The sequence below is a fragment of the Pseudorasbora parva genome, chromosome 16 (genome assembly GCF_024679245.1).
Source record: "Pseudorasbora parva isolate DD20220531a chromosome 16, ASM2467924v1, whole genome shotgun sequence".
NCBI lineage: Eukaryota > Metazoa > Chordata > Actinopteri > Cypriniformes > Gobionidae > Pseudorasbora > Pseudorasbora parva.
In genome coordinates, this window is record NC_090187.1 from 21,378,225 (window position 1) to 21,390,838 (window position 12,614).

The following is a 12,614-nucleotide window of genomic DNA, read 5'->3' on the forward strand; positions in this document are numbered from 1 at the left end:
TCCCGGACAGCCCGTCAAATACACATACTCTGAAATTGGTCACTTTTTCACACAGTTACCATTTTCTACATGGTGAATTGAACATGCACTATAGGGGATAGGGAATGATTCAGACAATATGTGCTTTCAATTAAGGCGAATGAAGTCTGGTTTGACAGTATCACGTGAACCACTGCAGCGAGCACACAGTCTGTCCAGAGACAGCTTCTCAATATTATATTAGCACATTGAATGCTTTTCAAGGCACTTTATTTAGCCTTTATTTCTTTTTTTCGCATACAGACGACAACGTTGTCACACAAATGTGCAAAAGGACTAAAAATGCTGTTTTTTCTGCCAGGCCTGTAGTTGGCGATATCACTTTGTAAAGAAACACTACCGAACACTTTATATGCATGTATTGTCAGTTTTCATAAATTCACATTTTTGTAGTTTACAAAGAAACTATAATGGTATTGTTTAAATGCTTGCACTTTAAAACACTTTTTTTTGTTAAACATGCCATTGTCGTGTTGAATGAACGGCCAAAACGCATACCAGGGTATATGCAGGAATCCTGAAGTTAATTTCAATACCTTTTTAAGACTTTTTAAAGACCTTCTCAAAATATTTTAAGACCTCATCGCACTTCAAGTTCTAATCGGCAACAAACCTTTAATAAACAGTTGTAGTCGAATGTAGACTTAAAATCTCTATCGTAGTCCAATTTTGTATTGTTTATATTGCATCTCTGTTTCACAACGTATGGAGGGCGACACATTACCTAACTGCGCATTTCGCAAAATACATGACGTCACCCGTAGACAGCGCTCGCCAGGGATGAAAATGAACTTTTTTCAAAGTCTACCACTCTATGTTTTTACCATCCACTTTTTTGTTTTTAACTGACAATGTGTAACTGCATGTGAAAATTAATACTAATAGCTCTACAATGGCTTCCAGTTTTATGGTTTTTAGTCCCAACAATGAAACTATTCGTTCTGGCATCTTTGAAGCGTGTTGATGACATACAGCAGAACATTGTCAGTGGGGATTGGGATGCACCGAAATCAAAATTCTTGGCCGAAACCAAAAAAGAAGAAACCAAAGCCGAAACCCGAAAAATAAAATTCAAACTAAAATGGTTAACTCGACCTCACTCATGTTCATTAAATAATAATGCTCATGCCTACTGGCCTGCAGAAAGGTACAGAAATTGAATAAAGTAATCAAATGTAAAATAACTGCATATTTAACTGTTTAAATGAAAGATTAATCCTTATTAAACTTACAAAAGCTTTTCAATCAAGAGCATTGTTTAATGTCAAACTAAATATAAGGCAGCGTTTCTCAAAGTGTGGGGCGCGCCCCACTGGTGGGGAATAGAGACATGACAAGTGGGGCACGACAAACGGGAGGAAATGTGTTAATTTTTTGTGCCCATCTCTATTAACCTTTTGAGCGGTCCCACATGGGATTTTTATTTCTATGCCCTTGAGAGTACGGACCCACATATGGGTTTTTAGAATGTTTAGTGACGTGACATAACTGTCAGATTCAAACGGTGGGACGCGCTTCGGCTGGCACTGAGCCAGATGCGGACGCGCTCAGCTCTTGACATACGTCATGCAGTGTTTTCAACCGCATACTGTTTATTTTAGGTTTAATTGAATAGGTAACATTTAAATACACAAGTACTAGTAAAACAATACATTTAGAGTTTGTAGAATACACACTGGTGTCTTTGGAAGCAGCAATAACAATCCATTCAAATATAATTGGCCGACATGTTTTATTCATATGAGATACACATAGCGTAAGTAACTATAAAGTTTGCTCGATTCTTCTCCCAGTTCACCAGTCACTTACATATTCCAGGAGAAGCTGATGAATATACGTACTGCAAATCCGATTGACAGGACTCTGAACTGCGGTGCATTTGTTCAAACGTGGCAGCGCCCATCTCACATTATAGATATTATCAAAATCAAGATCATTTATAAAGGGTTTTAAATGGCAAAACACACCTATAATTGGATTATTAGACAGTTGATGACATGGTAAGCAAGTATGTCAATATTTTGAATAAAAAATAAAAAAACGTAATAAAAGCGATACATCTGTCATTCAGCGCTTTTTTGATTGTGGTGAGTCACGTGATAAACATGACGCGTTGCCATAGAAACATTAAGATGAAACGTTCTAAAATAACGTTGCCTTAAAAAAAACTCAGCTAAAATATTTTGACTGTACACATGAAAGTTTTAAATGTGATGTTAATCAAATAAATGTTAACAGGCAACAAAACCCTAGATAATTACCATTTTGTTGGGTGATTGGGGACAGGTGGGGCTTGTGGCCCTTCCCTACCTCCAAAGTGGGGAATGGCAGAAAAAGTTTGAGAAACACTGATATAAGGACATCACTCAGGCAGCAGTAAAGGCTACTGCCCCTTTAAAGGGATCCCCTGGTGTTGAGACTTGTATGGCTTAATATAACATAAATGATGTCTCTTACTGAATTATGTAGAAGAAAACCCATGAAAGATCTACGTTATTTTAAAAATCGATTTTATATTTGGACCATGGGCGGCGCCATTTTGTTTGCGTTCTAGGTTGATGACGTAGAGTGGTTAAACTCCTCAATCAGCTGGCATTACCCGTAGCTATTTTTACCACAACGCAACTCGAAAATTGTTTCAGAGTTAAACAAAACCAATGAATTCCTTTGTAATTATACTTAAAACGCACACAAACTCACCTACACAAGTCACAAACAGATCGGCGGGCGCGCACACGACAGGCTGTCTCAATCGAGATGTTGGGCTGCTCAGTCTCCACGACAGGGGCTGAATCTGAAATCGACCCTATACCCTTAAATAGGGCATTATTTGAAGGGACGGACATTTGTAGTGTTGTCCGACACCATAGTGGACGTTCGAGTGCAGTCATTCAATCTCACGTTGCACCGCAGTGTACAGCCGATTTACAAACAGCTGTCCGACTTCACGCACTCAAACATACATGTGCACACAAACTCTCTCTCTCACACAGACTCACACACACCCCAACAGATCGGCGCGAACACACACACACATACACCCCAACAGATCGGCGCGAACACACACACACCCCAACAGATCGGCGCGAACACACACGCACGCACTGCGCGCGCATACATAACCCTCAATCTATTCCCTGTGTTGATATCCTGTTCAACACATCCTGTTCCCTAGATAGACTGTTGATAGTAGATTAACTATAATGCCTAATGTGACCAGCAGAGGGAAATATCTAGGTAGGACGATGGGATAAAGTAACGTGAGGAAGAGAGGCAGGATGTTTTGGTGATGATGCATGCGATTGAGACAGAGCAGTCAGGTGTGTGTGTGCGCGCCCGCCGATCTGTTTGTGACTTGTGTAGGTGAGTTTGTGTGCACATGTATGTTTGAGTGTGTTTTAAGTACAATTACAAAGCAATTCATTTGTTTTGTTTAACTCTGAAACAATTTTCGAGTTGCGTTGTGGTAAAAATAGCTACGGGTAACGCCAGCTGATTGAGGAGTTCAACCACTCTACGTCATCAACCTAGAACGCAAACAAAATGGCGCCGCCCATGGTCCAAATATAAAATCGATTTTTTTAAATAACGTAGATCTTTCATGGGTTTTCTACCACATAATTCAGTAAGAGACATCATTTATGTTATATTAAGCCATACAAGTCTCAACACCATGGGATCCCTTTAAGACCTGAGGCAGGGATATGCTCGTCTTTCTCGACTGTGCATACTATACAGTTCACTTAAGGCATATTCAGACTCTGTCTGCTAGGATACTCATCAAGATGGACATGTTGACACACTTCTTGTGTGAGTCGGTCCGTTTAAGTGCAAGACTTGAAAGAGAGCTCAATATTTGCGCGCTGTGAGACGAGTGCGCGCTCTCGAATGATGCACAGAGACAGATCTTCTCTCAGCGCGCGCGAGTCTCACAGCGCGTCTTCACGCGAGTGATGACGGAGAAAACGACTGGTTATATGCGCACATACGGCAGCACTCGCATGCATTGAACGAAGTTTACAAAGGGGTGAAACAGCTCGGTAGGTGAAGCGAGTTTACCCGCCACAACTCTAAATCAGCCGCATTTGGCTGGTGGCGGTGCTAATGTCCATCCCTGGCGCGCGCGCTCCGAGCAGATCTCAGACTGAGCGCCCCGTTGTTTTTTAATACTTATGGGGATGAAAATAAATATATTCATAAATACTTTTTGGAGTCAAACTCTTTTGACAAAGCTTGAACAAAATACTTTCAAAATTGAAGACTTTATAAAGCCGTGATAAGACTTTTTAATACTTTATAAGGGTCTTAATTTTCCCAAAATTGATTTATCACATTTTAAGACTTTTCAAGACCCCGCGGATACCCTGCATACATTTTTTTGTTGTTGTTATAAACGGTGTTGTCTAAATTGCTCTTTAGAGACTTTCTTCAAAAACATTAAAACACCATACAGACCCCAAACTTTGAACTTTTTTATATCCTAAATAAAAAAACAGGGTACTAACTATAGCTTTCGATTTTCACAGCCATCCATCCATAATAGACTAGCATAGTTTGGTTTTGGTCTACTATATACAATCAAGTTTATTTTCACACATGTACTGATAATACTAGACTAAAAACGCGTCTCTTTACTATGGCATACACATAGAATATTTTTAATTTTGTATTATTCAGATCAATTGACTGATTGTTAGGCTGCGTTAACTAGGTCAGCCGGAACCGGGAACACTTCCCATAACACCTGATGTACTCGTTACACACTAATGTTAGTGTCTCTGTTTATCCCAAGGTTTACTGCAGTCGGCCGGATCCGGGCCGTGTCAGGATCAGATGGTGGACCTGCGTCTGGATACATCCTCTTGTATAATCGACGCACCATCCTAAATAAACCCATCTCTTGCGTGATACCCAGAAATTTTGAATATTCCGATCTAATATGATTTCTGACCTGTAAGGTTGCCAGAATAATAATCATACACGGTGTGTTAATAGGCCAGAGGAGAACTGGCACTCCGACTGAGTCTGGTTTCTCCCAAGGTTTATTTTTCTCCATCATGCCCTGATGGAGTTTTGGTTCATTGCCACTGTCTCCTTTGACTTGGCTTGCTCAGTTGGGGACACTAAAATAATGATCCAAATTATTCAACTAAATATACAAATACAATTAATTAATTATTTAATTCTATAAACTATAATACTGGTCTGCCAACATTGTCGCTATATGAGATAAATTAAAATAAGCTGATAACATCACTGTTTTCTCCAGAATAACTGTACAGCCAAATCTAATTTTGTTGCAATATTGTCCTGTTTAACACTGTGAAGCTGCTTTGAAACAATCGTCATTGTAAAAGCGCTATATAAATAAAAGTTGATTGATTGATTGATAATAGAAATCTAAGACTGTAAAAATGCCTTTGCAATCATGGTCTGATCAGAAAAGTACAGTCAGACATACTCACATAACAATGAGTATGAAGTCACAGCAGTGCTTCTAGGCCAAATGCACATCTGCAAGGGGGTGGTTGGGTTTTTTGTCCCGTGTTTTGGGATGATAAACAGGGTGTTACTGAAACCATATGGTGACGTGTGGCCCAAGGGTGTGCTTACTTCTGAATCAGCGACCCCCCACTTCACACTGACACCCCCCCCCCAATATAAATGAATCGGTTTGATATCTGCAGACGCTGATACTTCATGCGTGCGATTCCAAGCGTGCGCTTCCAAGCAATTAGAGTCCCACATGCAAAAATGCTTACATCACACCTAGACAAAATTAGATTGGATGAGCATTTCAACTCACACAAAACAAGCAACACAATGATGCCATCTCACTGCTAAAAATACCCATTAAAAGATGAGGACAACGTTATGGGAATGAAAACCCTGTGCTCCATAAAAAAAGCGACACTGATTAAAAGCCACTTGATTGGTTCACATTTTTGTTCAGTATATTGAAAGATTGTAGAAGTGATGAATTCGCCACTTCCTCATTACCTTTTAAGCGTATGTATAGGAGAGCTTCTGCAGGCCATTTACAGATATCAGACCGGGGGTGCAATATCCCGGAAGAAACACACGCTTGACTTAACTGGTTTAAGGATTTTGCTGATAGGGCCTACATGTGACCCAATTCAGTCCAAAGTGGGCTGAACCACTGATTACTGCTCTTATCTTACAAATATACTAATATAGATGACCAGCATGTCAAACAAATCCACCAACTATACTGAAACACCACTTCAATAAAACCAAACAAATAACCATAAAGATTGAATTCTGAATGTATGCTTTTTAATAAACACACTTGTAAAAGCTTCAGCATATTAAGAGCCTGTATACACATTTTATTTTTATCAAATGAAAAAAGAAGCCAAACTGACAAGGTTTGTGGCTTTTTAAAAATCATGAAGAAATGCTAATGGAATTTAGATCATAATTTGGAAACGATCCAAGGGATCCAATAAGGAATCAAACACTCACACCATTTCAGTTGGGTCTTACTTCGAGCTTTACAGAATCTTTTCCAAAATATAATATAAATTCCATAAACAATCGTGTAGTATTTTTTGACGATGGACTTGTCTAGTCTGAACACAGTGCCAGTCATGAGCTGCTTACACGCCCAACAGTGTAAATAGTGAATGAGCATATTCAGACTGTTGGATAGCTAGGCCCTTATTTTTTACATTTATATTCATGCATTAAGATGCTTTTATCCAATGTGACATACAATAAAGAAACATAAGTAATTAATCAAAGAGCCAACAATATTCATAGTGTTTCACATAAATGTGTAAACACAATAACTGCATTGACAATAATTATATTAAAAATAATTAACTGTGTAATATTTATATTTAATATTCATCATTATAATGTATATATTGAATTTATATTTTATTTTTAATTACATTAAATAGTTTTGGTTTTAGTATTAGGCAACATTTTTATTTTATGTACAAAACACACATTAATATATTATACAGACACTATTAATAGTACACTTAGTTAAATTAAATATAATGTACAATGTTGTTTTTATATATTAATGTTTATTTATGAATGTTTTATTTAACGTTTAATATAAAACAATACGTTGAGAAATATAAATATTACACCAATATTGTTATAATAATTATTATTATCCAACATGCATACCTATATTAGGATGTTGTTAGATTGAACATAAGACAAGCATACCTTCTGCTGCTGGAGGCACATGTAACTAAAAGCTAGAGATCAGACGGTGTTATTTGATCTCAAACCACATAAACGAGGAGAAGAATCACTATAATCCGAGCAATTCCTGCTGATAAAGCCACATCCGTGTGCTGTCTGAAATGAATAAGCAGTGCTTTCTCTGTCTGTTCTCTACAGACACGCGCCCCACGCCAGCCAACGCGTCTCCGCGTCACGCAAGATCCCGGTGAACGCGACTGCGGTTCCACGACACGCGTGACAGCCGTAAAATCAATCGACACTCACCTCTGTCCAAAGACGCTAATGTGATTTCAGACTCTCCCTCGCTCTGTCACGCATTCAGTGTCTCTCCGCGCTCATTTGCTCCAGTCTTCCTAAGTCTGTCTTTTCGGTCTGTCTCGCTGCTGTAGAGACACACACAAACCTGCTGCGTGAAGCGCCGCCCACGCGCGATCCCAGTGGTCATTAGTTCCCCACGCAGCGGTGCGCTCACGAGACGCGTCACCTGCACCAGTGGAGGAACATGAAATATTAAAGACACCACATGCGTGCTGGAGGATGAGCTGATCTTATCATACAACTCGAGATATTTAGATAAGAATAGCAAAGATGCGACAGACAGACAGACAGACAGACAGACAGACAGACAGACAGACAGATAGATAGATAGATAGATAGATAGATAGATAGATAGATAGATAGATAGATAGATAGATAGATAGATAGATAGATAGATAGATAGATAGATAGATAGATAGATAGATAGATAGATAGATAGCATTATATGATGTCATGGTATGCACTAGACAAAGTATTACATGTAAAGCTGTAAAGCTAGGATGGTTTCATTTTCACTTGTACACGTACAATAGAAAAATGTGTTGCTGGCTTTAATTGCAACTTTAAAAAAAGATGACTAGGTTTTTATCTCTAATGATGTCATGCGAAACCCCATTATTAAGTATATCAGCGCCCTCTGCAGGTCATTAACAGTTAACAAGCTACAGTCGACACAACTGTGAACTCAAGGGTGAAGAAGCACCTATTATTATGGATAATGTATTCAATATTATAATCAAAATACCTATTATAATACCGAGGTTAAAATGCTTCATGGTAACTGTTGGTTGGTTTGGTTCTTCATATGTATATTTGTGTATTTAACTTAGGCCTATCTGTTTTAATTTATTGCAATATTTTAAAGACATAAATAACAAACAAAAACCCATATAACTGAAGTCGCTCTGGGCCATACTGACCCTCGGTTTTAACCAGATCATCATATCTCATAGGAACAGAATGCAGTGACTCAAAAACATGTTCCAATATAGCATAACTCTTAAGAGCATGGTTCGTTTTTATTATCAATAATACATAGTTTGTAATTAAAAAAACATTTAAATCTCTTAAATGTCACAGAACAAAAGGATGCAACACATGTCATTTCCAAACCACAGGTTTATTTGCAGGTTTAGGCAAACAAACGATGTGAGCTGGTGTAAGTAACTGGATAGTTCCAAATGGCAGAATTGAGAAATCAACTTTCCCTTGAGCTTTTGATATATAAAAGGTTGTGGTAATATAAGAATATCTTTTAAGTTTCAGACCGGAAAACTTCCTTGTTAGTCAAAGAAAAGCGTTTATAGACACCAGGCTCAGCAAACGATCTTGTGCTTCATACTTACGTACGAAAAACACCTCTATATGTCTAATTCAGTTGCCCCGCCCACCGACTCATGGAGGTGATCAGCTCTTGCTATAGCTAGCCAACAACAATAAACATGCCAAGGAAGATAGAACAGTCGCTGCATAAGCTTCCTTCGAGATCCTAATATTAGGAATCAGGGATGGAAATTAGCACCCGCCATCAGCCAAATGCGGGTGATTTTGAGTTGTGGCAGGTAAACTCACTTCACCTACCGGCCACCTTGGCAGGTAAATAAAAAATAGCATACTGTTTCATGCTTAAGCATATATGCATAATACTGTATGCATACTTTGTTCAATGCATCCGAGTGCTGTATGTTCCAATATGACCTGTCGTTTTCTCCGTCATCACCCAGGTGTAGAGCCAGAAGACGCGAATGAGGACTTGCACGCGCTGTGAGAAGATCTGTCTCTGCACTCATCACTCAAATATTGAGTTATCTTTCAAGTCTTGCGCTTAAATATCAAAACACAAAAAATATGTCAACATGTCCATCTTGTTAAGTAACCTTTAGCAGACGTAGTCTGTATATGGCTTAAGTGAACTGTATACAGTCGGGAAAGACTATCCCTGCATTAGGTCTTAAAGGGGCAGTAGCCTTTACTGCTTTGTTTAATGTCAAACAAAAGATAAAGGACATCACTCACTGCTCTTGATTGAATAGCTTTTGTAAGTTTAATAAGGATCAATTTAAATTAATTAATTTAAACAGTTAAATATGCAGTTATTTTACATTTGATTACTTTATTCAATTTCTGTACCTTTCTGCAGGCCAGTAAGCCCTTTACATTATTATTTGATGTAGCCTACACATGAGTGAGGTCAAGTTAAAGATTTTAGTTTGAATTTTATTTTATACTGTGCATTGTTGCAATGTGCTGAATAAATATTTGCATAATTTGTACATGATTTATTATTTGAAATTTTAATATTAATTTATGCAATTGCACTGCCTTGATTTTAGTAAAGTTACGCAGTCATAGCATTAGCCATAAATGCAATGGTAGTAATAATTGGCGTCCTTTTTTTCCCCGGTGTTTCCTCTTTTTCGGTTTCGGCCAATAATTTTGATTTCGGTACATCCCTACTGGCAATGTTCTGCTCGGTATGTCATCAACGTGCTTCAGAAGATCCCAAAACTAATAGTTTCATTGTTGGGATAAAAACCTAAAATTGGAAGCCATAAAAAGACCACAAATCATTCAAATGCCACATCCAGGTAAAAAAGAGCACAGAGCAGCCCTACTCATTTAAAGGTAGGGTAGGTAGGAATGATCTAAAACACTTTTATCCAAATTTGTTTAAACATTCTTTATATGTCAAAACATAATTAAAATGTAAGTACTCTGAAAAAGAGAGTATACAAATCAAATGACTCTAGACTGTTTAATCTGCAATAAACACTGCTCATTATTTTCGTTCGGGGACGAAACAAATGATTGGCTTGGGCTTCTGTCACTCTCTCTCGCTACCATGGCAACCACCGCTTTCACTACAGGTTCTGCCAACACATGCGCGCACCCCTAGGAAGAGCAAACGCATTCAATATGCACGGTGCCGGGTTTTGCAGTCAGCAAAGGCAAACAATGCAAAAAAAAAAATAAGACAGTTGGCCTACATGTAAAGGCAATGCAAAAGAAGTCTTTGGATAAACAAGTAAAAATCAGCTGAGTAAAAATCAGCGTGGCTTTCCAACGATGGAGAACTGAGGGACCTAAAGGGGCTGAAAAACGACTCATTGCTGACTGTATTTCTGCTGGACAGGTAATCTTTCATTTTGATTGTACATTTTTTCGGTTTATGTTTTCATGAAGCATGTATCACTAGCACATGTAGCTGCCTAATATAGCATAACATTACTTAGCATAAAGTTACAATGTTATACACTTAGCCATTAGTAGAGATGATAAATACTCAATATGCTTAGTTCAAGTTGATCGTTGTCGTGTTGAAAAACTTGCGCGAGACAAAAATATATTTTAAATTTTACCAGTATCGGTATTCTAGCTTGATAGTGAGTACCAAGGTTATTTTCGTAAACGAAAACTGAAACTAAGACTAAAACTATTGGTCAAAAAACATTTTCGTAAACTGAAATAAAATTTAAAAATCTGAATAAATAAAAAACTAAAACTAAACGAAACTAACCACTCTTACTAAAAAACTAACTGAAATAAAATAATAATTAGCAAAAATAAATATTCGTTTTCGTTGTTAATAAGCTCTCTTTAATGTGGTGGAAAATCTGACTGTGGCGGTTGAGGGAGTGTCTATTGCGCAACTGCGCGTGAAGTGAGCTGAGGAGATTAACCGCTGTCCTGTGACGGACGCGTGCAGACAGGCAACACATCGCCAGTCCTAAACGGGAGTTCACAAAGAATCAATGCGTCCGTGGCAGTGAAAGGGGAAATAACACAAGGTAATGAGATGCACGTTGAACTTCTTTTAAGCTCACTGCTTTAGAATGCCGTTTCTTACGAGACGAGAGACGCAGGCGCAAAAGTCAGCAACTATAAACGTTACTAGCCTACTGTGCGTTTGAGATTTCATGTTTGCATAATATTGACAGGCTCAAAGGTGTTATCATAATCATTTACTACTAATAATATTATTATCTGTGTGGAGACATTTCCCCACAAAGTAGGGAATGCCAGGACACACACACACACACACACACACAGGTTTGTTTCACTATATAAGTGAGGACATTGCATGGACTTCCATTGATTTTATATCAGGTTAATGATATTTTAAATCCCCTAACTCAATTCCTATCCCTAAACCTACCCATCCCAAGAACGTGCAAAACAATAGATTTAAATAAAAACATGTTTTGGCCGATTTATAAGCCTTTTTAACTAGTGAGGACCAGCCAAATGTCCTTACTTATCAGTTATCATAATATTTTACTAGATAAGTGAGGACATTGGTCCCCTTTACAATTATAGCACAACAAACACACACACACACACACACACACACACACGCACGCACGCACGCACGCACGCACACACATGTCTGGTGCGCTATCTTTGTGGGGACTTGCCATATACACAGTTTTTATACCATACAAACCATATATTCTATCCCCCTACACTGCCCCTGCCCCTAAACCTACCCATCACAGGAAACTTTCTACATTTTTACATTTTCAAAAGAACTCATTCTGTATGATTTATAAGCTTTTGTACCCATGGGGACCTCAATTTAGGTCCCCACGGTGACACGAGTCCCCATGAGTCTGTGTGCATTCAGTTTGAAGTCCTCACCAGGCTAGAAAAACATGTATACACACACACACACACACACACACACACACACACACACACACACAGAGCAAAACACACACACACAGAGCAGCTTTTAATTGTTTAACAATATTTCATCTGTTATGAGTGAGTTTGTCTGGAATTTATAATTTTTACTTTTATATTTTACGTTGCATCTATTTTGTTCTTTAAGATAGATCCTGTATAGGTCATAGTTTGACTCAAGCTTTTTTGCTCAAAGGTGAAGACCCAACTTTATGCATGTTTTGTAAGACCGTCCTGGGTTTAAACAATAATGCTCGTTTATCAAGTTATTTCACTTAAGGATGTTTAGTAAGATTAAACTCTAATCTGTTAATTAAACTTTGCTGAAATTAAAAACCTTGATTTGG

General features: G+C 38.1%; 1 protein-coding gene across 2 annotated transcripts in view; it reads right to left on the reverse strand.

The window, feature by feature from the left end:
• The window catches only part of pak1 (p21 protein (Cdc42/Rac)-activated kinase 1), a 79,080-nt gene extending 71,313 nt beyond the window's left edge, over window positions 1–7,767 (reverse strand). The window contains exon 1 of one of the 2 annotated variants that reach the window (XM_067419950.1): window positions 7,531–7,767. Coding sequence is in view for 1 of the 2 variants with exons in the window: in XM_067419949.1 (XP_067276050.1) it covers window positions 7,246–7,266 (21 nt within the window). In the remaining variant the exon portion in view is untranslated. Of the gene's footprint in view, window positions 1–7,245; window positions 7,470–7,530 lie in introns of those variants that run through there. The other variant, XM_067419949.1, reaches the window with a different exon arrangement.
• Between the last annotated feature and the right edge of the window lie 4,847 nt (window positions 7,768–12,614).